The sequence below is a fragment of the Coptis chinensis genome, chromosome 4 (assembly GCF_015680905.1).
Source record: "Coptis chinensis isolate HL-2020 chromosome 4, ASM1568090v1, whole genome shotgun sequence".
In the NCBI taxonomy this organism is placed as follows: Eukaryota; Viridiplantae; Streptophyta; class Magnoliopsida; order Ranunculales; family Ranunculaceae; genus Coptis; species Coptis chinensis.
The window spans coordinates 24,053,233-24,080,633 of NC_141459.1; the positions used below are offsets into that span (position 1 = coordinate 24,053,233).

A 27,401-nucleotide genomic window follows, 5' to 3' on the forward strand; every position below is an offset into this window, starting at 1 on the left:
TTTCTTGCAAAGAAAGCCAGTAAAGCAATCAATCGTTTGCATAACAAACATAACTTTTGCACATATAATATCACTAATGCGCATTCTTCACGTGTTGCACTTAACCCTCTCAACACAAAAGAATAATTTGACTGTTAGGTGCGTATCATACCAACCTGTTCTTCCAAAGAGTTGGTTAATGGTCCCTTCGATTCCAAGTAATAAGGAGTGATTGAGCAATAATGAATGTTGAATAACGGCCCTTCGATTCCAAGTAATAAGGAGTGATTGAGCAATAATGAATGTTGATTAACGGCAATTGAGGTTGTAAAGAGGAGTTCAGCCGTTCAGGTGTGTAGGAAGATAGCAAAATAGTGCTTTCCATAGAAATCTTCGTTGTCTAGTGAGCTAGCAACTCAGAACTGCAACTTCTTTTGATTTTGGAAGTAATTAAAACGGACGTCCTCTACTATTTTCAGCACCACTATCGACGAATTCACATTCCCCAAACCAAACAAGGCACAATCATAATATCTAAACGTTTTTATTCAGTTATTTTTTATGTCTTCTTCTATAGTAAAATTTATATTCACTGGTGCTATAATTCTACGAAAGCTCCAGTACGAAACGGATCTGTCAAGATTCAATGGCACGCAGAAGCAGATAGATCGAGATCATATTACGCTTCATCCCATCCAGAGGGTACATACCGTTCAAAACTATTATACATAATGTCATCAGAATTCTATAGATCAACTAGACTTAACGCTTTAGTTTTACAAGCAAATGAGGGGCACTCCAATGCTTCCTAGTTAGTCAACCCCTCAAAATGTGGTATTCCAGAAATGAAATGAAAGAATAGAAAACCTGTGTAAATTCTGTCACTGAAAGTTTACATGCTCTTGAGACTATGACCACGACTTCACAAAAATTCTAGGTCCCAGTAAATGGAATGCTTTGGAGCAAAGAAGCATTCCGGATACATAAATATCACATATATTCAAGCCATACACAAGATAATACATTTAACTGTGTGGAGAAACCATTGCAAAGGCTCATGTTTTAGTGACCTGAAGGATTTCTGTTCCATGATAAATATGAAGGGTCTCCAAGCTTCCTGCAAAATAGTAAGTTATAACAGTTAGATGACAATATTAAATAACAATCTGGGAATTGGTTGTCTGTAAGATATTTATATGTTATCTGACCTAGGCTTGACCAAGTACACAATAGCGAAAGCCATTGCCAGAGTAAAGCACATTCCACCAACTGTGAGATATGCAATCCCAAGAAAGTCATTCTTGCCCCCAAGCCAGCTTGTTGTTGAAAGCACAAGCTTCTTCTTCCCACTGAAGCTGTAAGTGTTATAGTTATTGTCCAAGGTAACATTTATCTGTTCATTTGCCTGGAGGTCCACCTCAATCTTCCCATACAATTTCCTGAAATTAGGGAGGGCTGCTGTCCTCATCCAAACAATAAGGTCCTCCTGCTGACTAAGCTGTTACACAAAACAAATTTGAACAAGATCAGCTTTATTCCATCGCCTGACATCTTATGGTACTGTTTCCTGAGGTACAGAGGCAGAACGACTTACCGGTACAGATGCATCCAGTTTGGCACCACCAATAAGTGTTCCATTCTGGAAATTTTTGGGGAAAACATTTTTCCCAAACTTACTCTCCCTGTCACTTTTCCACGAAATATCCTTCTTGTTCACTGTTATTTGTTGGTTATTTCGAGAAAAGCTGTATGTGTCATTGAACAAGCTCCAAGCTATGAGGCCGCAAGGCACAATTGTCAGACCATTACTTAGTTTATCCTCGGGATCACAACCATCGGTTGTATTTTCTTCCTTGCGGTTATTCAACTGTGCATCATTTCGACTCTTGACGTACCTGGATTACAAAATTGTCATAGAATTCAATCCTCGGTCTTGGAAAAAATGATGGACGGGGCATAAAAGTTTTTCTAATCAAATCAGTACAATTTCAGATAAACTGGGAAGAGATCTAAGTTTTTATTATTATCTGTGTTAAAAGGTGAGAGTTGTAACAACAATCAATTGGCTACTGCATCCTGCATAGTTAGCTTGGAAAAGTTCACTATAACACTCTTTTATAAGGGCTAGATCAACTATAGCTTGGAAATCAACATGCTAACTCTGGTTAATATTAAACTAGGTTACATTGACACGGCACGCGTGTCAGTGTCCGACACGGATACGGGGTGTCAGATACGGCGAGCAGTTGAAGATCGACACGGGGACACGGATAGGAATAATTTTTTTTTTTAATAATTATAAATTAGAAATTTTTTCAGAAAAACAATAATAAATAGGGGAGAAAAGTCTTACATACAAAACAAATATTAAAAATATTAAACTAATGAAATAGAAATATAAAATGAGCTTACAAAGTTCAAGAACTTACATAGTTACAAACTTGACTGTTTTATTGGCCCAATTTGTTTTTGAAATGTCTGTCCATAATATAAGGCAGACTGAAGTCTTTTTAAACATTAAGTTACAAGCCCAATTAAAAGGCCCACTAGGGCTTAAAAACAAACAATCTCTCTCTCCCATCTCCTTTTCTGCTGGCGGCTGCTCTCTAGAGCATCTCTCCCATCTCCTACTCGACAACAATCAGGTACGGCTCTCTCTCCCATCTCCTCTCCTGCTCTCTCTCTCCCATCTACTGCCGTATCTGAACGTTTTTAGCCGTGTCAACACGCGTATCCGTGTCGACACACATTTTTTCCAGAATCTGCCGTGTCCATGTAACCTAGATTTTAACTGGAGTTCACGTCGTTGACAACAATGGGTAACAATATTTATGGCCCCACTTCTAAAGATCACCAATAAGGCGTTTTCAGCTAACTACTTTTTTCTTGTATTAGTTTTAATTTGCCTTCTATCAACATATGAAAATCTTTTACCTTCTACAAATTACTGAATGTCACAGAATTTAAGATATAATAAGTCCAAAAAACTACAATTGTAACAATCCTGGGATTCTAGTGGTTGCAGTCTCTACTACTTAAAAGAATATTGAGCGCTACAATGAAGTTTTAACCGTGTCACTCATGTCCATTTGATAATAGATAATACTTGCAAGTTTTTTTTCTTTTCCTCTTGAATGATGTCAAAATGTAACTTCAAATTTTGAGAAAAAGAAACTTATCTTGTGTTAATTAAAAATAGAATCAGCATGAGGAACACAATCAAACGGCATGTGCACCCTCTAGTTCAATGTAGGTCTACAAACTGTAATTAAAGACTTCAGTTTTGATAGGTAATATATTCCAAGTTTTGGAAGGAAATGAATGTGAATGTTCTTCTCAAATTTTTATCTACGCCTGCACACATATCTGCAGCTTAATAAAAGAAACAGTTTGAACAACAAACGGAGAAAAAAAAAAGAAGGAATTTCATACCTCCGATGATTCTGGTAGAAGTCATCTAGTTCATAATACACATATATAGGCTGCTTCATATGCTTTTTAACCTGAAAAAAAAAATAGTCATTAAAATTACATTCAGCTGTCTTTTCTGGGTGTCTTCCTTTGATATTGTTCAAGAGTTACAACATTAATGCTGCAGATCAATACTGTAAGAAAACAAACACAAATTGCCACATAATGGAACTTACTGTTAGTTGTATGGTGCAGGACTTGTTTTCTGCACTCTGAATAAATTCAACATTGCTTCCTGTCCAATTATTTGGTACGCACTTAATATCATAACGCTCAACAATTTCCACAACCTGGAAATGAAAAAAGATCATTCAAAGCGGACTTAAAAAAGCAAGCAAAAAAAAAAAAAAAAAGTGACAAAACTTCAATTAACTTTTAAGAAACATACATCGCGAGATGCAAGCAGAGAAACAACGCCAATTGGGATGAAGACAAAGCTAACAAGCATGAACGTAGAGATGACCTGTAAGAAATATGGCACTTGTTAGATGAACTATCTTCACCTTTTTTTGTAAAAAAACTAAAAAATAAAATAAAACTAAAAAATACAATAAAAATGAAAGAATACCAGTGACTTCTACCGTATGATATCTTAGAGAAATTGCTAAAGGTTTTTAGTAATGTTATAGAACAGTATTGTACATTTCCTTACCCATTGAGGTGTGAGGATTGGCTTGCAAGCCGGAAGCTCTTGTTGAGTAAACTTTGAGTCTGATAAGTAAATGAAATTATGTGAGTTAATCAGGACAATAGAGCATTTTGCTGGAGAAAAGAAAATTTCATACAAAAGCATACCAATAAACCTGCTCAAACCTGGGGCAACCAAGCCTTTAAAGCATTACAAAATGGCATATAGATTCAACCCAATATCAAGGAGTCGTCACAAGCTAAAACATTTAGGACAAAACATACTAGGTGGACAGTTTCATCAAGTATATTCTAAATTCAACTAGTAAGGTATTTGTGAATTTCAGTTAATTATAGTTCCAACAAAGTGGGAATTCACATCTAAGCACATAAAAATAAGTTAAAAGGACTAGGAAGTAAATTGATCAAAAGTCAACACCATAGAAAGATCAAATACCAACAAAAAAAACACACCATTTAAACAGACCCCAAGTTTCAAAACTAAAAAAGAACAAATCTTTAACAGATTTTAACCTCTGGGCATCTCAAGTTTTCACCTGGGCACTCATAAATGAATTAAAACAAAAAAAAAATAACAAAAATATAAAATTTTAACAAGAATATTACACTTGGGTCGTTTAGAATTCCTTCTGGGCGCAGCAGAATCAGCCGATCCAGTAACTGCTGAACTAGATGCAGTGTTCGAACTCATCGAGAAAGATAGATAGAGAGAAAGAAGGGGTGGGCTCTTTTTTTTTCTTGCAGTGTTGCTGTTATTTGTTGTTGAAGGCTTTTTAAAAAGGCGTCTTTGTTTGACTTTCAAAGACGAAGAAGAGTTCGAAGAAGAAGAAGAGATTCAAGGATTCTACTATTTTTCTTTGCTGGGCCGGCCTTGTAACGTTTGTTTTAGTTTTTACTTTTAAGCAAAACAAGACAACGAAATAAAGAAAAGACTCAGTTTATAAGTAGACAAACGCGGTTGCCTGTTAATGATTCTCTTTTAACTGGTATTTCGGTTTTTTTAAGAGTATTTGAAACTTTCAACGTTTCGGTACGAAATGTACTTCAGATTTGGACACGTCAGTACTACTAGAAGGTGTTGAATTTTTTTTTTCTTTTATTATAATTGAAATTGTTGACTGTAGACTAAATCAAAATCTGCAAATAAATGAATGTTGGTCAAATAAAACAAGAACGGAGTGCCGAAATATACAGAGTTTATTTAAAAACGGTACAAATTGTGTGGGTTTAATATATTTCACGAAAAAGAAAAGAACATGACAAATAAGAATCAAAAAGCATTATGTATGAGTGCTACTTTGGTACTGCCCTATGTTTGTTGTTTTAAACTGTAAATTGGGTGCACATTGTTTATGAATCTATTTTGAGCTTAAAATTTTAATTCCAATATGCAATGATATTTCTAGTTGCGTATTGGAATATCATTGCTGTTTATGCATCTATTTCTAGTTGATTGTTTGCAATGATATTTCTATCCATCTGGAACGCGGAGTCAGTGTGTTGGCCACTCACAACGACGATACCAGACGTCAAGATGTCAACACTGGGGATTAACGGCTGGGACAGTGAGCTTTACTGACTCAGCAATTTTCATAGTTATCAGACCCAGTTTGGAGTTCTGGATGCTGACCCAGCAAAAGAACTGGGTCATTGGGCCATCGGTTCGACCAGTGTATCACTAGTTCAACTAGTAGGTCAATACTTAAGTTGAAAATATTATATAATTCACTTAGTATATACATTTTAACAATCTCATTAGTAGCCCAGGTGGTCTTCGAGTCATTTCATTTTCCAATAAACCAAAATTCGAGTCTATATAGGTTATGTTTTTTAAAATTAAAATTTTTCTTTACTAGTTTACTCTTAAATGTTATTTATATTTCTTATATAGTTAATAACTATCAAGAAAAACTGTTGTGGTGTAATAGTAGAGATCCTAGCTTGTTTAATAAAATTTCATAATGTCTAAAATTAGTTATGGACGCTCATATGAGTTAACCGGATTTGGTCGGGATCAACTGCTTAAACGATCTACTATGTGACCCAATTCGGTTTGGTGATCGGATCGCTGGTTCACCATGACAAATTGCTGGGTCTGATAACACTGGCAATTTTACTTGTACATGTGTATGGGCTCTTATTGGTGGTGTTGACTGGTCTTTCAAGCATAGTATAAGTACTCAATGCTTGATAAATCAATTACCAGCAAAATTCAGAAAAAAATAAATCTCTACACTATATGATAGTCGGTATTTAGGAATCTCTCTCCCCTGTCGAGTAGGCAATTTGTAATCTCCATAGTTGCTTAATTTCGAAACACCTCTCTCACAAAAATTAGAACAAACCCCCTATTTATTAATAATTTAGAAAAATCTCCCTAATATCACTTAAATTATATAAAATCCTCTATTTATTAATAATTTAGAAAAACCTTCCTAATATCAATTAAATTATATAATTATTCCCAATTTCCCTTGTTAATAATTTAGAAAAAACCTTTCTAATGTCAGTTAAATAACATAATTATTCCCTATTAAAAAAATATATGAGCATTTTCTACATAATTACAATTACGAATTACAATTAGTGCGCTTATCTATGTCTTACGGGGGCGAATGTGTGTCGGGAGCACCGAAGGCGCGCGTATATGTGTCGTACGGCACGGGCAAATACTAGTTTCCTATTAAAAAAAATATATGAGCCTTTCCTACATAATTACAATTACCAATTACAATTAGAATCCAAAAAAATTATATTAATTATGGAACTCGAGCGACCGGTTTTAAGACTTTAAGACTTTAGAAAAAAAAAAAAAAAAAAAACAAAACCAAAGCTCAGTATGGTCTCCATAATTGTAAATAAAAATAGCATAAGTATCTCACTTTGTTACACTTTTTGTAGCGAAAAAGAAAAAACTTTGTTACACTTGCATTTCATCCATTAAATAACGAGGTTATGTTAGCCAGTGAGGGAAGGGTATCCACTATCCAGAGATGTATATATATCACTTATATCATATGGACATGAGATATAGTAAGGGCGAAGACTCCAATGATCGTCGTCTATGTACTTGCGTGTCATCCATCAAATCGTAAGCTTGTGGTTGCAACCGAAAATAAGAACGCATTCTTACATCATTTATATGATATGGACACGAGAAGGATTGAACTTATTAATGGTTTTGGTTTACATCCTTTATATCCGTTTCTCCCCTATTCCCTTCCCGCATGGATACCTTGTTTTAATTGGAAGTCAGGCATCTCACCAACAATTAAAAAAAATTCCGTGGTATGCACCTAGTGGAAACACAATCAAAATCAATACAAATGGAGAAGCTCAAGCTAATGCTGGTCGTGCTGGATTAGGGGCTATTTTTTGTTGGGGTTTATACCAATGTCAATCGATTTCCCACTACACAGATAATTTATATTTGAACACAATCCAACTCCAAACAAATTCTAAATATCAACTACAACCTATACTAACATGCCCAACTCGTTAAACAACTATTAACAACAGATAATAATGTAAAAGCAGTAAAAGCAAACCACAATACAGAGATTTATCGTGGTTCGGCCAATGGTGTCTACTTCCACAAGAGTTTGTTTTTTATATAAAGTGGGAAAGAAGATTACAATCTCTCCTTTCAGTCTCTCACCTTACTAGATCACTCTTATCTCTTTACAGGATTGTCTCTCTGTAAAGGTTATCTTTCAATCTTGATAGCTTTCAAGATTGAGTTTTCTCTGACTTTTGTGCTGCCTCTCTTGTGTTTTCTGGGTGTCAGGTTTTACCAAAAACTCTAACTCTTATTGGAAACTCGCAATCCCAATTTCTTCTGAAAATAGACTTGGGCGCGGGTCGTGCCTAGGGCAAGCACAAGTCGAGCGCGGGTCTCTCACCGAAGTCTTGGAAGTCTTCTACGGCAGGCAAGCGGGGTGGCGTCGTCAAGGTTAATCTAGGGCGCTGGTCGCTAGCCTCGACATTTCCACACAGAATGAAATCCTTTCTTCCTCATGTGAGGGATAAAGCCAACAATCTCCCCCTCCCGAACAGTGAGGGGGGCTTCCTCCATGCAATTTCCAAATCAACAGGAGGAGTGTGCTGCCATTCCGACAATAGCATAACAAACATCAAACTTACCTTTCGATAAGACTTTGGTCATCATATCCGACCCGTTCTTGTCGATATGGATCTTCTCGATACACAAATGCTTGTCTTCGAGTATTTCTCTAATCCAGTGATAACGCACATGTATGTGCTTGGATCTAGAATAAAAACTCTGATTCTTGCTCAAATGGATTGCACTTTGACTGTCTCATAGAACTACAAACTGTTTCTGCTTTAGCCCTAGTTCGTTGAAGAACCTCTTCATCCATAACAACTCTTTGCAACACTTTCGGTGGGCACGCATATATACCGGCTTCACGTAGTGGAGAGGGCAACGCACTTTTGCAACTTTGATTGCCAAGAAACTGCTCCCCCTACAAAAGTAACCAGATAACCAGAGGTGGACTTCATCGAGTCAACATCACTTGTAGGGGTGGAATTCGAGCTAATCGAGCCGAGTTTCACTAAGCTCGGCTCAACTAGTTTATTTAAACGAGCTTTAATATAAGCTCAAACTTGGCTCATATATTATATGAACGAGTCCGAGCTAAGCTTAAATGAGCAGAGCCTGGGCCAAGCCCGAGTAGCTCGACTATTTTACACTGTGATGATGGTATTTGAGCTTATTGAGCTGAGCTTCACCCCCGCTTTCGTTTATTAAGCGAGCTATAATATGGGCTCAAGTTTGGCTCATTTAGTTAAATGAACGAGCTTGAGCCAAGCTTAAACGAGCCAAGCCCAAGCTACTCGGCTCAAATTCCACCCCTAATCACCTGCCATGTCGATCTGCATCAGTGTAGCCTTCAAGTAAGGGCTTACTTCCACCAAAGCACAAACACGATTTGGAAGTGTCACTGAGATATCTTAATATCCACTTAACACCTTCCCAATGCTCCTTCCCCGGATTTGACAGAAATCGGCTTACAACACCAACAGCAAAAGCAATATCCGGTATTGTACACACCATTGCGTACATCAAGCTGCCCACTGCGGATGCATAAGGAATCTTTTCCATCTAACTCTGCTCATGTGGAACTAGCCACCAAGTAGATAATTGACTGGCTTCGCTTGATCCATGTTGAATCTCTTCAACACCTTCTCAATGTAGCTTTCTTGAGAAAGCCATAATTTCTCACTCTTTCTGTCACGAGTGATCCACATCCCAAGTATCTGCTTTGTTTGACCCAAATCCTTCATCTCAAAGGACTTACTCGAGTCTTTCTTCAGCTTGGATATCTTGTTAATGTTTGGGCCAACTATCATTGCTTGACCCAAATCCTTCATCTCAAAGGACTTACTCGAGTCTTTCTTTAGCCTGGATATCTTGTTAATGTTTGGGCCAACTATCAATATATCATCCACATACAATAATAGCACTGAAATCCCCATTTGGAAATCTCTGAACAAATACATAATGATCAGAAGTAGACTTCTTATATCCTTACTTCGCCATAAAGGAATAAAACTTTATGTACCACTGCCTCGGTGCTTGCTTCAACCCATACAAGCTCTTTATCAGCTTGCATACTAAGTGCTCCTTGCCTTTGACCTCAAACCCTTCTGGCTGGTCTATGTAGACATCTTCTTCAAGGTCTCTATGAAAAAAAGTTGTCTTAACATCTAGCTGCTCAACCTCTAGATTTATACTTGCAGTCATACCCAATACCACCCGGATAGAAGTCATCTTCACTACAGGAGAGAAAATCTCATCAAAATCAATCCCTTTCCTTTGACCGAATCCCTTCACAACAAGGCGAGCTTTGTGCCTTGGGTGAGGATTGTTCTCCTCATGCTTGACTTTGTATATCCACTTATTCTTGAGAATTTTTCGTCATTGCGATTTCTCAACTAACTCATAAGTGTGATTCTTATACAAAGAATCCATCTTGTCATGCATGACCTTCAACCACTTCTCCTTGTATGTACCCTCAAGTGCCTCTTGATAGTACATAGGTTCTCCACCATCCGATAGTAGCACGTACGTATGTGGTGGATACCTAGTTGAAACTAGTCTCTCTCTGTCTGACTTCCTTGCCCCATCTGCTGGTGCCTCAAGAGGATGCACTTCTGCTTGCTCTGGTGGTGGTTCATGCATCTCATCTGCATCTTCTATACCAATAGGTTCTATCCCATCATGAGCAATATGATTCTCATCATGAGCTTCAGGCTCATGGTTCTCTGCATTCTCAATGCCTTCTGCACGTTCCACAATAGGAACTTCTGGTTCTGAATCAACAAGATCATTGGTGAACGCCTGTAGCTTCTCACCTTCCTCAAAGTCTGCTATGGTTTGGTCTTTTAGGAACACAACATCTCGACTTCGGATTACCTTCTTGTTAATCGGATCATAGAGTATGTAACCAAACTTTTCATCTCCATAACCTAGAAAAATGCACTACTTGGCTTTGTCATCAAGCTTAGATCTCTCATCCTTCGGAATATGTACAAATGCCCTACACCCAAATACCCTCAAGTATCTATAATCAACATCTCTACCTGACCATACTCTCTCTAGATAGTCACTATTCAGAGGCTTCGACGGCGATAGGTTGATCACATGCACGGCTGTACGCATTGCTTCTACCCAGTAGGTTCTAGGTAGCTTAGAGTGAGATAGCATGCATCTCATCCTCTCTACAATGGTACGATTCATTCTCTTTGCTATTATATTCTATTACGGTGTCTTGGGAACGGTCTGCTCATGACGAATCCCATGACTCTGGCAATACTCTTCAAACGGCCCAATGTACTCACCCCCATTATCTGAGCGAATACACTTCAAAAACTTCCCAGTCTCTCTTTCCACTATGCTGTGGAATTTCTCAAACACGCCAAGTACTTCATCCTTGGCTATAGGTCCATATCTTTCTTGACACATCATCAATGAAGGTCACGAAGTATGAAGCTCCCCCATGGGACTTCACTTTTATAGGACCACATAAGTCTGTGTGCATTAGTTCAAGGACATTGTCCTTTCTGTGAGACGGGAATCTTTGGAAAGACACCCTGTGTTGCTTTTCTACCAAACAGTGAGTACATGTATTTAAATGTGTACCTTTGATGTCTGGCAAGGCCTTTTGCTTAGCAAGAACTTCCATCCCTTTTATGCCCATATGACCGCGCCTCTTGTGCCACGCCGAGGAGGAAGCTTCTTCTTCTTCACATTCACATTCACTTCTGCTTTACACAAACTAGCCTGTGTTTTGTAAAGAGAGAAAGTTTTCTTCCCTCTGGCTGCTACAATGGAACATCTGCTTAGTTTCCATACCCCATTACCAAACGAGTTTACAAAACCATCGTCATCTAATTTCCCAGCCGAAGTTAGACTTAACCGAATGTCAGGGACATGTCTTACATCCTTGAGTGTCAAGGTGTAGTAGACATTGGTTTCTATATGAACATCACCAATGCCTATAATCTTCGAGACGCCGCTGTTACCCATCCTCACTTCACCATAGTCACCACAGATGTAGGTAGTGAAGAATCCCCTGTGCAGTGTGACGTGATAGGATGCTCCTGTATCTATCACCCACTCTATATCCTAACATGAGGTATTAAGACAACACACACCACAATCTAACACAATTCCCACTAGGTCGTCTACTAGTGCGGTAGTATCTCTACCTATGTTTCTGTTTCTCTGCACCATGTCTTCATGTACACAGTTATTCTTCTCATCCCTCTTCAGTGTTCTGCACTCATATCTGAAGTGATCCTTGGTGGAACAATAGTAGCATTGCCTCTCTGCCTTAGGAGTTCTAGCTTCACCCCTAGATTTACTTATGTCATCACCTCTAGAACGAGATGGTTTTCTGCTTTTACCTCTCCCCCATTTCTCTGTGAAAAGGATCTCTGAGTGAGAGGAGCTGCCTTTTGAACTCCTTCTAGTCTCCTCATTCAACAAAGACGTGGTAGCCATCTCCATGGTAACAATTCCATCTTTGGCTGCTCCGTGTAGAGAGACTGCTAATGTCTCCTAACTTTCGGGTAGAGAGCCTAATAGAAACAAAGCTTCAACTTCGTCTCCCAAATCAATCTTCATCAAATGCATCTGATTGATGGTATTCTATAATTCGTTAAGATGTTCAGACATTGAAAAACCTTCTTGGTACTTCGTGTCAGCAAACTTCTTAACGACTAGCACTTTGTTTCCACCCGACTTCCTCTCATAAAGGTCTTCGAGTTTCTTCCACAAGCTGAAGGCTGTAGTCTCTTGGGACACATGGTGAAAGACACTATCGTCAATCCACTGTCGAATGTATCCAATCGCTTTTCTGTCAAGCTTTTTCCACTCAGCCTCATCAGTCTTCTGGTTTTACTCCCCCATTCTCAATGGGCAGTGTCAAGTCCTTGCAGTATAGCAAGTCTTCCATCTTGGCTTTCCAGATGGTGTAGTTCTTCCTATTCAGACTCGTCATGCGAGTGTTCACGGACTTGTCTATCTCTACAAGTTATTTAAACTCAAATCTTCTCTCAGGAGTTTTTTCAAACACCTTCCAACCAAGATTTGGATAACACCCTAGGCTAATCTAACCAAGGCTCTGATACCACTTGTTGGGGTTTATACCAATGTCAATCGATTCCCCCACTATACAGATAACTTGTATTTGAACACAATCCAACTCCAGACAAATTCTAATTATCAACTACAACCTATACTAACATGCCCAACTCGCTAAACAACTATTAATAACAGATAATAATGTAAAGCAGTAAAAGCAAACCACAACACAAAGATTTACCATGGTTCGGCCAATAGTGCCTACTTCCATAAGAGCTTGTTCTTTATATAAAGTGGGAAGGAAGATTACAATCTCTCCTTTCAGTCTCTCACCTTACTAGATCACTTTTATCCCTTTACAGGATTGTCTCTCTGTAAATGTTATATCTCAATCTTAATAGCTTTCAAGATTGGGTTTTCTTTGACTTTTGTGTTGCCTCTCTTGTGTTTTCTGGGTGTTAGGTTTTGCAAAAAACTCTAGCTCTTATTGGAAACTCGCGGTCCCAATTTCTTCTGAAAATAGACTTGGTCATGAGGTTAAAGTCGCAAGCACAAGTCGAGCTGGCATCTACCGAAAGTAATCGGAAGTCTTCTACGGCATGGGCGTGGGTTGCGCCTTGGTCAAGGCCAATCTGGGCGCGGGTCGGGCTCTAACATTTCCATACAGAATGAAATCCTTTACTCCTCATGTGAGGGATAAAGCCAACACTTTTAGGGATAATGTAGGTCAATTTTTATTGGTTCTGTCTAAAATAGCCATTAAAACTAACTACACAACAAAATGCCATGCTATTGTAGAGAGTGTTGAAGTTGCATTTAATAACTATGGTTGGTCGTCACTCTGGATAGAATCTTACTCGCAAGCAGCAGTCAAGGCTTTTGTATCAGGTGATGTCAAGGCTTTTGTATCAGGTGATCGACTACACTACTATTTTATATCTCATACATTTAGAGAGGCAAATTTCCCAGCAATGCCGGTAGCAAAGTTTGGATCTACTCTTGAGAATGACTTTTATGTTGCTTATGCTGATCGACCCCCATAGATGGATAAGTGGGAGGTATAAAATAGAAGTTATTTAAGATTTGAATGATGAGTCTGTTAGCAGGATGACTTAGCTCAACACCCTGCTAACAACACCTGTAATGTTAATGTTACTTTTCTAAAATTTAATGTACTCTTTCTTTCCTAGGAAAAATATAAAACATGAATACCCATTGGGGCATTATATGTAATAGCTACTCTGATTTTCTACCCGAATTTTGCTTCTCAATATTTTTTGAAACTAGCCATTTGGCCCGGCCTATGGCCGGACTTGCTACATAGATAGCTAATGACTCAAAAGCCTAAAGTTTACTTGAATAAATTATATATATATATAGCTAATGATTCATTGCATACTTTGTTTGAAGAGTTTATGTTTTTCTATTTTTTTTAAGAGATTGCAAGCTCTCAAACCTTGAGCTAGTACGTGTAATGCGTATATTTTTTCTGGCTGATACATCAGTAGTAGCGAAAGACAAATCGATGTCAATTTCAAATCTAGATGAATATCATGATATAGGTGACAATGAATGTTTGTTTGTACACCATATTGCACCATTTGCAATATTGAAATATTGAGACAAATAATAGTTATCACAACAAAAATGTAATTTCTTTAAATTCCCAAGTCAATTTGATCATTCAGATTACCTGTTTTGGAGATTGACATTTGCTCCATCAATTCCTTGTACTTAGGACTACTTCAGGAAACTGTTATACATGACAGCTAAATTCGATCTATAGTCTTTCGAAGTAGATGCAACTTTAAGAGCTTGTCCTTGAGGCAGTTATTTTCGAGACCGGGTTGGGCTAAGATAAGTCACATTTGCACCACACAAATGTTTGTCATCTGAATGTAATTGAAGTTATGATATTATTCTCTAGTCACTTGGAAGGGTATGTTGTTGTGAATACCGTCTCATTTATCTATGGGTGTGTCAGAAAATTAGAGTTAGAGGTCGTTTGGTTTTTTAGCCTCTGAATGCAATGTGCCTCTCATTTTATCTGTGGGCGTGTCTGAAATTTAGAGTTAGGGACCAATTTGGTTTTTTTTAGCTTCTGAATGCTGAAATCTGAATGTGGCCTCTCCTACCTCCGAAAGCCTTTGAATGCAAAGCTCTGAATGTTGTAAACATGTTTGTTTTGTTTATGTCAACTGAACCTCCTAGTAAATGCCTGGTACAATGTATGATAACTAAAGAAGTTACACAATTCGGATGTAACTAAATTAAATAAACAAAAACATATAATAAACCTACAATATAATGTAAAACTATTACAGTCTAAAAACAGAGATGAAGAAACAAAGTGCAAGGTTAAGATAAACAAAGTGCAAAGTTAAAAGAAAGGCACTGGAGCGTTAATAGTGTGAAAATGATATTACCTTGGCACAGTTGACCCAAATGAAAGAGATGTGACTTCAAAGTTCTGCAATTGGCAATGAAATCATATTCACCTAAATGGCCTAAAATGAGGGTACAATCCGTTAAGCGCGTATAAATTTTAAAGGGATTACAGAAATGTATAATACCTCAAGTGTAATCAATATCTACCTCTATGACAGAACTGAAAGCCAAACAAAAATATTGACCAAATTGGTATAAATCTTAACACACACGATTTTGCAATAAGAAATTAAGTTTATTACAAAGTCCAGGGAACAACATGGATTTACGAATTTCTTTTTTAGGAGGGAAATGTATCAAAAGCTAAAAGAGAACAAAGTGATCGACATAGGTAGTTGAAGAATATTTCAATTCAACAGGAATGTATATGCAATATTAGTATACTGATACCACTTTGTAACGCCCTAAATCTCATGCAATTACATACCTAAGATACGTGACTTTTCTAGTAAAATTTCGACAGAGTTTCATTTGTATATTCGACATTTCATAAATATAAACTTGTTATAACCTAAAAATTTAATAAGAAATATAAAACCTCATACCTCAGTCGTAAATTCAACTACTAAAAGATATACTGATTCGTAGAACCAGCTACTTAACCATCTCGACCAATGTCCGGTTAAGTCAAGTAACCAATCCTCGACTAAGAAGAAAACTATAAATATACAAACATCCTAAAAATCCTCATACACGACTTATATAGTGCAACTAACATACATACATCTCCACGTTACAGATACATTCAAATCTCACAGAAAAAAAAAATCCAGCAAGGCGACCCTTTGGGTACCCTTCTATTTGCATTGGTGTTGCATCCCCTGATTCTGCGGATCCAGTCCAGTTGTCAGTTGTTACTACATGCTTGGTATCTAGATGATGGGACTCTGATTGGAGATACAGAATAGGTGGCGACAGCTTTGGGTATGATTCAAGAAGAAGGACCTTATTACGGGCTGGTTCTTAATGTGGCTAAAACTGAGATATTTTGGCCATCATTGGATCCACGTCGCTCCACTCCTAGTCTCTTTCCTTCAGATTTGTCTCGTCCTCAGCAGGGAGTCAGGTTGCTTAGAGGTGCGGTCAGCACTGATCCATCCTTTGTCATGGGCCTTGCTTGCAAGTGTGTTGAAAAGATTGCGACTTTGATGGACCGTTTAGCTATATTAGATGATCCACAGTGTGAGTTCGCTCTCTTACGTGCTTGTGTTGGGCTTTCTAAGTTGGTATTTGTGATTCGTACTTGTCCACCATCCCTTTTTAGAGAGGCAACTAAGACTTTTGATCGACATCTCCGTAGTGTTCTCCAGGGTATTATGGTTTCTGATAGTCCAAACTTCGGTGATTTGCAATGGCGTTTATCGACACTCCCATTACGTCTTGGTGGGTTAGGTATTTATTGTGCCACTGATGTCTCTACTTTTGCTTTTGTGGCCTCCCGTTGTCAGACTTCTGAGCTTTAGAACCACATTCTTAGGAGTTGTGGGCCAGTGCCTTTGGATGAGATTCTTGATGTTGCTAGCAGTGCATTAAGTCTTTGTCTACCCAATTTTGACCTCAGTTCTATGGCTGGGAATACTACCATCCCCTCAAAACCACAAAAAGTTTTGGCGGAAGCGTTCTATAGTAAGATTGTTGCTGGTCTTGAGAGGGAGTTTGTGTTATCTTCTCATCAGAAAGCAGTCATTGGATGTTTGCAGTTAGAACACGCTAAGGATTTTCTACTTGCTATCCGATGGAGGGACTTGGACAGCGTATGTCGTCGGTGGAGTATCGTTCTATTCTCCGGTACCGTCTCATGATTCCTTTGTACTCTGATGGTGGTTTATGCCCTGTTTGCAAAAAGAGTAGACTAGATGCTTTCGGGGACCATATCATGCAGCATATTGTAGGCATTTTCCAGGTTTCAAATACCGACATGATCATGTCAGAGATATTTTATGTGATGCATTTTGGAGGGCTGGGGTACAAGTGAAGAAGGAGGCACCTGTGAATTTTCTCACTGATCCGAATGAGGGAAGATCTACACTTCGGCCTACGGATGTGTTGATATACAGTTGGTCTGAGGGGAGTCATGCATGTGTTGATATAACTGGAGCCTCTCCATTGGTAGGGCTTGGGAATGGAGTCTTTGAGGTGGGAGAAGCAGCTAAGAAAGCAGCGGCAGGGAAGATGGAGAAGCATGAGGAAGCTTGCACGGCTAACCAACATTGTTTCATTCCGTTTAGTTTCGACACTTTTGGTTTCTTGGAACAATAGTCTGTTGAGCTTCTCAAGAGACTTCAGAAAGTCATGGACAATAACGTTATGACAGCTGGTTCTAACGAGTTTGTTTTTAGAAGAATAGGATTTGCTATTCATAAAGGACTTGCGGCGCAGCTTGTTGCACGCTTGTCCTAATTATTTGTAAAAATCCTTATCAGTATAAATAAAATTTCCACTTAAAAATAATAATAATAATAATAAAAATAAAAATCACATCACATCACATCACATATTACAGATTGCGTTGAGCACAAATTACACTTGATCTCACTCACTAACTCACAGTTTTACTATTAAGATTGTGCTAGCAATATCTGTATAGATTACTCTATAAATCAATTTCAAAGAGGAAGCAGATTTTCAGGTAGCAACGGTAGTACCAGCCCCAACACCAACACTACTTCTAATGCCAATTCCAATACCTCCATCGCCAACGACAATGTGAGAGGTGTAATAGTCTAGTGAATATATTTGATAACAGTATGCCAAAGTACCGAAGTCAGAACCAACGACCACCAAAATTAAAACAAACAACTCCTAAACATACGCAATAAATGCATAATTTTATGCTGTTAGATGAAAACAGTATATGCACTAAGTAGCAGTCAAAGGTGTAACATATATCAATTTATTAACTGTGCCTATATTGCTAGCAGCATAGCTATCGAGGATCAAGAACAAATGCAACAAAATATAAGTTACTTGGTCAAGCGGTTTGATCTACAAATCGTGTAAAGCATAATAACTGTTTATATGTATTTGTGGATCATAGAAAGAGTTTTTAGTTTTATCAAATTGTATGCAAATTTGAAGAATATAAATGGAATCTTAACTTACGCATGAATCAATGATCTTTCCATTCTTGTCATCCACCTATTTGAAAAAATGTATATTAATAAGACCTCAAACTTGGTGAATATTAGGAGTAGATAATTCAACAAAATCATAGCACCTGCTCTGCCCCAAGAGCATCAAACATCACATGAACAAAAACAAATACTAAAACGGTGCATATCTAATAAGCAGAGGGACAATCCTGTTTTGCGTCCTTGTAAAAAATCAGACACTTAAATCTCTATGCAAAAACACTCTAAATTAGAAACATGTTTTCACTTCTTGACATGTAAAAGAACATATAAAAACTTGCAAGGGATTCAACTATATGTAAGCCACTTGTAAGGGTTGTAATTACCCTAGTGCAACTCAGCAAACTCTTATTTCTAGATAAACATAGTAGTTTTTTTTTTTTTTTTTTTTTTTGATAACATAATAATATAGTAGTAGGATCCATTCTTAATTCTTAAACAATATGACCATTGAAAATAGGGCCTAAACTTATCAATCAAGTAAAGTGAAATGGACTAAGTAAGAGCATGAAGGGACTTTTGCTTACACATTTGGAGCAATAACACCACCAGCTAGTGCCAAAGATTGACGCTGCATGTATTAACGATATATAGTTATTTATTTCTCCTTGTCACCCTCGTTCTTCTGAGAGCATGTAGTCTCCAACTTTGGAAAGGGTATGCATTGCTTATAGATTGGTTCTGTACCAACAATGAGAAGCAAATAGATTAAACCCAAAAACATTAGCTCTTAATGAAAAACAGGACAATCTTGTGGCTTATATTAAAACTAAATCTGGTTTGGACTCGAAGTTCCTGGGACCTGTGGTGGAGAAGGGAGGTACCCTTATAGAGTACGAAATTCTATGTACTGATGTGATCAATAGTTTCTATTAGCTATAAACATTTTCTTTTTTATGGTAAAGTTTCACTCCTCTGGTTAAATAAAAACTTGACCTAATAGATTGACTAAACACTCAAAATTGAAATTGATATAAGTGTTAGAAATTGATTGAAGGTAAGAGAAGAAGAATGAACAAACCGTGAGTTTGTAGATTGAAAACCATGATTGGCGACAGTTATTTTCTCTGTTGATTTAGTTCCATTGATTATTTTAGCACCGTTCAACTAATCCAATACCAAGCCAATCTTGAAATACAAAGACGTTCTTAATCAGTACCAAACACCAATATATATTGTTTCAACCATATCGCAAACATAATTTTCAAGGGGAAAAAAAATCAATTCAACGGGATTGTTTATGCGAGATGGTATAATTACTAAGAAATTACACAGGAGATTTAGAATTATATCTCAACTGAAATAATATGAAGAGTTAGGATTTTACCTAATTCCCCAATGTTCATCTATAAACTCACAGATGTATACTAGACCATGGTCATCAGTTGTTGCATCACTGTTTCTGCTTCTTCCTTTCAGTTGCTTTTGGGTGACAACTTCTGTACCCATCCTAAAAAATAAGAAGACATTGATGACAAAAGCATGAAAAATGCATTTACTGGTAAAAAACAATAAAAGTTGAAGTAAGATAGTATCCATTCATATTACTTCTCAAAATAACGATGTAAGTTGTGCCACTGAGGGTCTTTGCACCGGTTCCCAAAACAGACAACTTCACCTGAAAATATTTTCAACTCTTCCCTGTTTATATATAATGCAAAGAAGAAATTGAATCTTTTAGAAAAGGGTAAGAAAAATATAGATAATTATGCAACTGGACTCACACACAAAAAGAAAATAAAATAAAATAAATTGAAAATTTTCTAATACACACCTCTTGTCAGCAACAAAAATCCTTAGGAGATCTTCCATATCTTTCGATACCAAGCATTGAACTCCTTCTGATGGAAGCACCACTTCTTTCAAATGTTCTATGTTCTCCTTTGAAAGTGATTGCATAAGAGTAGCACCTTTAACAATTGTGTTGGCAACCTCAAAAGCCAATATTGATATTATGTTTCCTTTTGTTGCCACCCATGGGACAAATCCACTACTGAGGTTCAAATTTGTCATGCTACTACCAAGGGTGTCTAGAACCTCTATTGCTTTCCCAAGCCCAGTAGTGCCAGCTTTGCCTAAAAACACGTTCATTTCTGAAACCTGAGGTACAATAGGAAACTATTTAGCACTAGAGAAAGAAACATCCTACAGAAGACAAACTGACAACATAGGACCTAAAGCACCAAAAGGATCAGATACTATCATGCTGAAGTAAGTTCTCACTAATTAACAACAGCATAAAAACCAAGATTTTCTATTGACCTTTTATATAATTAGATTTATAATCACAATTTGCATCCATCACTAAACAAACATGCTTGGCACAATTTTCGGTTGTAAATGAGCTTTGATGTAGTCATCCACACATACTATTTTAAAAAAAATTTGCCTAAGGATATTTGAAACAGCGTAACCTTCTTTACCCTTGGAAGAAATGTTACTGCAGTTCAGCCCAACACTTCAATTTAAAGCCTTAAAGGAGATGAGAAGCTTGAGATGATGCCATTTGGGATCTTAATGTGGCCTCGGACTACTATTTGCACTCCTCAAACTCAATTGAGCCATATTAGCATCTCTTAGGCCCATTCTACTAAAATCATCACTTCAAACCAGAGGCTGTTTATCACACAGCACCTATATACCCACTCTCCTGTGATCAAGGCGGCTTTTGACACCATCCCCCCTCGCAAGAATAGTAGGATCAAAAAAAGTATTAATCCCCATCATTGCATTTTACGATGGTAATTTATCAATATACGAATATTGCAGTACTAATGACTTAATAGTAATACATTATATTTGATATGACCTAAGCTATGGATTCTAAAAGTGTATTTTAATTTTCTACAGAAGCACATATATTTTGGCAACGATTCCCTGCGAAAAACTTTCCCCTAGACTCAAAATTGTGCCATGAACCAATGAGAGATGGGAAACCCCTTATATATCCACCCTAAAGAAACATTCTATAAGGAAGACGGAACACACAATTTTCTCATGCCATACGTAGATTTCAGTCCTCAAGCCAAAGATAATAAAAAGGTGAGTCCATACTTCCTACCAATATTACAAATTTATTAATTCAACTCTAATTCATACTTTGGGGTAATGGAGCAGGCTCTTCCTCAACCTCAAGTGCCAAAGACCCAAAACCAATATTTTGGTTATTGATTTCCTGCACCAAATTAAACCAAATGCCATTACAAAAAAACCACGCTAAATCCAAAAACAATAAACTCAATCAAAAACCCAATTTACCACCAATAAAAAATACCCATTGTTCGAGAGAGAGAGAGAGGGGATACTGAAGAGAGAGAAAAGAAAAACAATTGACATGGACTTCAAATTTATCTTGTGGATCTGAAGCTTTATCATCGTTGAACAACTTTGCAAATCCTAAAATCTCCTCATTTGAAACACGGGCTCCTTTCTTGACCATAAACAGAATGTGTGCTTATATGTGAGATCATCATCAATGAATAGATTAATCTAATAGCCATGCCCGAAATCAAAATACAATGAAATAAGTACTTTGCTTAAAAAGTCGTCCAGATCTTCAGCAGTCTTCTTAATTTCTCTAGAACTATTGAACTTGGAATATTCCTTATCCCAATTCAAACATAAATATAGGATCGCTACAAAAACAGAAGTGTTTATAAGAAAAAGGAAACCTGCAAGATCTTGAGGATGTATGGCGTAGACATTGTCGACCTCCTCGATAAGGCAATAATCAATCAGTTCATCCATAATCTTCATCCTCAAATAGTATGTAGTCAACCAACATTCCCTCTGATGGGCAAAATGAATATCCTAGCCCAAGTAACTTTTTCATTTCTTCCTGCATGCACCATCCAAAATAGGGTTTTAAACGTCTCTATCTCAACACTTCAAAAATAATAAAATACAAATTGAGCACCATGACACAATCTATGTCAACCTAGACACTGTATCTTCTTGGACTACAAACAACAATTTCATAGCTAAAAAGGTGATCTTATCTATGTATGAGAACTTAAGACAACCTTCGAGAACTTTGGATGTGGATAATCTCAATGCACTTGTTCTCGACTATTGGACTGGAATCCCATCGAACACGGTTGCACTGCCTATGAAGTGAGAAGTTCTTGTGTTCTAATGTATTTTGTGAGCTTATAGAAACTTTCTAATTTTTATCGTCCAAGTCAATACCTCTCCTCCACCCTCTCTCCTTGAAGTGAAACAGAACCCAAGGCTTAGACAACTCGAATTGGGAATAACACCTAGGGCTAGGATGCATTTGACACAGAATGGTTTTACCCAAACTGGGATGAAATGAGAATCTTAAGGTACCTCATTAGTATTAAAGATAGTGAGTGAGTAAAGTTCAAGGAAGAACTCCCACCTGAGAATAACATTATCTCTGACTAAAGTATCCATTTGCAAGGAAATAAGAGATTTCCAAGTGATAAGATCAGCGACATCTTTAGCCTGCAAAGAAACAAAATTATGAGTTTCATGGTTACTGGACTCAAGAACTCCACCAAAAGATTTAAAAAGGAAAGTTACATACATTGACCTCATTGCTGCGAACACAACTCTTTAGATTAGATGTGATTTTCTCTAGAAGTTCATCTTTTGCAGCAATTTCATCGTCAAGCTCTTTGAAAATGCTCCCATATCTGGAGTTAAATAACTAAGTTCAAATCGAGAGATCAAACTTTCTGCATCAATATTTTGAGAACAAGATCCCTAGCAACCCTCCCAAATCACTGAGCGTGTTTCTAGAACTGCATTAGGGGAATTATTTTTCAAACTTCAGATTTCACATGAGACTTCTCGGTGAAGAATCATCATCAATTTTAAACACAAAGTCCTCGAATAATTCATCGCCGCCAGCTTGTCTCTCGGGTGACTAACTTTGGGCGTTGCTTCAACTTTTGGTTCCTCGGGCGTAAATGGATGATCTTGATCTAAAATCAAATCTTCCAAAGATTCTCTCAACAACATCCACTCCATATACTTCAACCGAACTCGATTAATACAAGAGAATTTTGCGCCATAATGGCTCAACAAATTCAGTTTCAAATATCTCACCCATTTTGGATCCCGAGTATAAATCTCTGTATGCGTGCTTTACATTCCCAAATTGTGAAATTTCCGAGACAAACCCACTTGTCTGTTGGGTAAACTAAACTTCCTAATATCTCAAAAGCCTTCAAGTTGGATGAGTGATGCTCAAAGTTTGCTATTTCAATTGTATCTACTAAAGTTTCTTCCGAGAGTTCAACGATTACAAACTTTTCCTTAGCGGAACAGGATTCCAGAGGTACTTATCCTTGTCTTTGCCTAATACATTGGAGGCACCCTTCGCTTTTTTGTTAAAAGCTAAGACCTTTGCTCCTTTTGAGACTGAAGCATAATTGTGTTCTTTTCCACCAGTTTCCAAGAGAGAGGTTTTTCTTTTGTGCTTTCTGTTTTTTAGTTTTTTTTTACGAACAATTGAAAAGGGCGTGGATTTGTTTTTGTTTTTGTTTTTTTTTTGCAGAGGGTGACGTGTCTCTATTAGAGTAAAAAGGGGGTTGACGTGTTTCACTGAGAACATTCTCAACTACTCAGTATTCATAGTCTTTGATACCGAAAATTTTGAATGGGAAAAAAGTTAAAAATTGGATCGGAGCTGGAAAAGATTTGGCTTCTGAAAAAATTGGATTTTTTTAGAAAGTCCTCCCTGCCATGAGCATTTCTACCTCAAGCAACGGGACTAGAGGAGTACCTCCTCACTCACTGGTCACTGCCACTCTGATTCTCTAATTTCTGTTGGTAATTTTCTTCTCTTTTCTATGTTTCTAAAGTTACAAGAAACCCCTAACACAAATTTTTACTGGTAGTTGGACCTCATTATTATCCATATACTGTTCAATATGATTGTCCATTAACTACTAAAAACATTATCTCGACTTTCTAATGCACAGCTTCTAGGTTGCCTTTAATTTGCTTAATCTCATGGTGTCAAATTTGCATATCCATCTAAAGTTGAAATGCATTTTTTGATATACACCTTAACCTTTGGATGCGCTAAACTAAGGGCGTACGACACCTTGTTGACATGCATTATGGTCGAAAAATTGTCTCTGCACTTCCATAAACAGCCGTTTGACATGTTCTCCACGAAATACTATTTTGGCGATTTGAGTGATAGTTTCACTCAAGTACAAATAATTGTAATTTGCCCCAAGTTTCTATCCATTAATCTTTTTCAATTGTTGAAGAACACATTCCAGAATTTTTGTTCGATTAAAAGGAAATTAATTACATTTTTTATGGATTAATCACCTTCGTCATCATCAAACGTCAGAAGATGAACAGCCCACCATTCTTGTAGGCTTGCAAAATGACTGAGATTTGTAAATAATGTGATATAACTATGTAAAGGTGAGCTGAGTGGTGGTGTATCTTATTGGGTTGTGAGGCCTTGGTAGATAGATGTTGTCATGTTGAAGAGCATTCATAAGCCAACTCAACAACAGCCATTCGTCCATAGCTAGGTAAATCCAAAATCTCATCCTGTCCTTTTATCCTCTCCTTTAGCATTTTCCACCTCTGCTTCCCCTGCTTTTATAACATGGTTGCATTTCAGGTTCAACCTTCTTTTGGGTTGCTAGCTTAACTAAAACACTGATGAGCCATAGCGTCATTGGTAATTATCAGATAGGATAGTCTTAGAAGTGAATACCATTGAAGTAAAGTGCGTATATACGGTCACGATGGAACCCAGAACGAGAAACTGAAACTAACTAACATGTCAGTATTTGAAGTGTTGAGAACTACACACGTGCAGATAAATAACTTTTTAGCACACTCATGGCGGTTACGACTACCTCATTTCCTCTTCTCCCTTCACTTAAGCAGACCATTCCATTCCTCACTGCATGGACTACAAGCAAACCGATTTTTAATTCTATCTCTTTTCTTCCCATTTTGCAATCCTGTCAAAAGCGCGAAGTTGGTGCCTTGGTTTCCTTCAATCCATCAGGGAATTACGACCTCTCTCTACATGACGACGAAGATGGTAAGCATGTCAAGGATTTTTTCTTTCTTTGATTAAGGTTAACTCTAGAACTTTTTGGTTACTTGATTTTATAAGCTCTCAACTGAGCATGGTCCGTATTCAACTTAACGGCAGCTATTTATTAGTCTCTTGAAGTTTAGCATATTGGAACTTCGTTCTACCTGTATAGATTGATTCAGACTACAGTTCATGACCATGGAGACAGATACACCCAATGTTTCAGCGCCGATTCCACCAACCGAAGGAAGGATCGAGGTTGTTATAGATAATGATCTTATTCGGCATCTTGACCTCTCACCATTCCAGACTGCTACTAAAATTAGCCCACTTTCAGAAGGTAATAAGTGAGTAGGAAATTAATTTCAATTTGGATTCCTTAGTCAAAGTTAATATTGAAGAGCTTTGTATGATTTATGCAGCTGATCCCAAGGAGCTCTTAGAACGTACGTTAGGTTTTACCATAAACTATACTAGAGAAGATCCATATGATCCTCGTGAACTATCAGAATTTCCTGATATAAGATTGTGGTATGTGAGACTTGATGCTGCCTATCCGTGGTTGCCCGTTGTGTTAGACTGGCGTGCTGGGGAGCTCGCTCGATATGCATCAATGTTGGTGCCTCACCAGGTAATTCAATTGATAGGTGTAGCAAATACATAGACAGATTGTTCGATTGTTAACTTGAATTGAACTTCTTATTGGCAGATGAGCATGAAAATGGGTGTTGTTTTCAATCCTGAGGCATTGGAATTGTTTGTTATGAAGAAAGTTTTTATAGTTTACTCTTGGTTGAAACAGAACAATGTTCCAAAGCCTAAGTTGAAGACTAGTGGCATGGCTAGAATGCTTGGATTCGGCATTGGAGATGAACTATTTGATTTAATCGACGAAACTCCTCATCTTCCATCATGATTCAAGAATGGCTTGAAATTTTGATATGTAACTAGGGTTACTAGGCCTTTGGAGGTAGTCCAGAAGCCAAGAATTATCTCTTCGTGATGGAGTTAAATCTACAATCAGAAGAAATTAGGCCTTGATTTAAATCTATCAAATGCAACTGATTTTTGCAGATTCCATTTTGGGGATGCTAATGCTTAGACAGACAGGATTACAATAAAAAGGATATTTGTCGACATACTGTATTGGTTTAAAACAAGCCACTGTCTGCAAAACACCCTTCTAATGGATTTTGATTCAATTAAAATACAACCACACCCTTTGGACTCAGGGCCTCTGTTTTTGTCAGCTGAGATTATGTATGCTTTAGTTCGTATCAACTGTCAAATGACAAATTTTACTTCCCTCCCCTGCACCCAATTTATCAGTGTCTGCAAATTGCTAAGTAGCCTATGTCCTATAACTGACCACAAACTTGAACTCCCTTATGAGTTATTGTATGTTCACTTATTACAACCAATAAGGTCTCTTGTACTCAGTAAGTCCTCTCTCTCTCTCTCTCGTTTTTTCTCTTTTTCCTTTCCTTTCTCATTCTTCTTTATATCCCTTCTAACCACCTTCTCTTCTCTAACCGCTCCCATCTTCTCTAACCGCTCTCCTCTCCCCATGATCTCCTTTCATGTCCCATCTTCTTGCATTGTCCACCTGTCTCTCACGTTATCGTGTCCTGGCTATGGTGCTCCAGCTCTTTCTTTTCTTATTCAGCATCTCCTTTTGGGGAATTGGTACTCCGCTGACCCCTATGCCCTTCCGGATTCCGCGGTACTTCTCTGTTCGCAGACTGGATCCTGTGCTCATTCTCCTTCTTTTATTATGTCACCTCGGCTCGTCACCTGTCGTCTCGGTGGTCATGAATTAGGTCGATACAGATGCCCCCTCTCGGTCCTCGGACTCTTAGTTCGGGGTCCGAGATACCCTCTCCCACTAACACCACGGTGCTTGGGTTTTGTATGCTGGAACCCATAGAAAAGTGGAAGCCTTGTTATCCAGCATTGGGCCCTTTCCTCCTAACACGTGTCACCCTAACTCTGTTTGCGTGCTCCATACACCTCGCGTGTCTTGCACTCTTCCAATAATCATGATGGCCTGCGATAACCTGACGCCTCA

At 37.7% G+C, this 27,401-nt stretch overlaps 2 protein-coding genes across 3 annotated transcripts; one reads left to right on the top strand and one right to left on the bottom strand.

Annotated features, from left to right (window-relative positions):
- Nucleotides 1–830: 830 nt before the first annotated feature.
- Nucleotides 831–5,040, bottom strand: LOC147502795 (ALA-interacting subunit 3-like). The gene is made up of 8 exons (XM_086607652.1): nucleotides 4,705–5,040; nucleotides 4,103–4,161; nucleotides 3,839–3,913; nucleotides 3,627–3,740; nucleotides 3,412–3,482; nucleotides 1,574–1,874; nucleotides 1,188–1,477; nucleotides 831–1,096 (listed from the first exon to the last, which is right to left on the bottom strand). The coding sequence occupies exons 1-8, from the start codon at nucleotides 4,787–4,789 to the stop codon at nucleotides 1,042–1,044; spliced, it is 1,050 nt and encodes a 349-aa protein (XP_086463778.1). The 5' UTR covers nucleotides 4,790–5,040; the 3' UTR covers nucleotides 831–1,041.
- A 19,826-nt stretch (nucleotides 5,041–24,866) lies between these two features.
- Nucleotides 24,867–26,470, top strand: CRR6 (chlororespiratory reduction 6). Of its 2 annotated transcripts, none has more exons than XM_086607653.1 (4): nucleotides 24,867–25,336; nucleotides 25,542–25,673; nucleotides 25,756–25,964; nucleotides 26,043–26,470. In XM_086607653.1, exons 1-4 carry the CDS (start codon nucleotides 25,129–25,131, stop codon nucleotides 26,247–26,249), a joined length of 756 nt encoding a protein of 251 aa, XP_086463779.1. In that variant the 5' UTR covers nucleotides 24,867–25,128; the 3' UTR covers nucleotides 26,250–26,470. The 2 variants fall into 2 exon arrangements, with proteins under 2 accessions (XP_086463779.1, XP_086463780.1); XM_086607654.1 differs by having other exon boundaries at nucleotides 25,202–25,336; nucleotides 25,523–25,673.
- The last annotated feature ends 931 nt before the right edge of the window (nucleotides 26,471–27,401 follow it).

Bases quoted from the DNA above. Each gene is read 5' to 3' on its own strand.
- LOC147502795 (XM_086607652.1), bottom strand. From the start codon at position 4,789: ATGAGTTCGAACACTGCATCTAGTTCAGCAGTTACTGGATCGGCTGAT. The intron at 3,483-3,626 runs GTAAGTTCCATT...TTTTTTTTTCAG, and splicing joins CCTGCACCATACAACTAACA to GTTAAAAAGCATATGAAGCA. The intron at 1,478-1,573 runs GTAAGTCGTTCT...TTTGTGTAACAG, and splicing joins AACTGGATGCATCTGTACCG to CTTAGTCAGCAGGAGGACCT.
- CRR6 (XM_086607653.1), top strand. From the start codon at position 25,129: ATGGCGGTTACGACTACCTCATTTCCTCTTCTCCCTTCACTTAAGCAG. The intron at 25,674-25,755 runs GTAATAAGTGAG...TGATTTATGCAG, and splicing joins AATTAGCCCACTTTCAGAAG to CTGATCCCAAGGAGCTCTTA. The intron at 25,965-26,042 runs GTAATTCAATTG...TCTTATTGGCAG, and splicing joins CAATGTTGGTGCCTCACCAG to ATGAGCATGAAAATGGGTGT.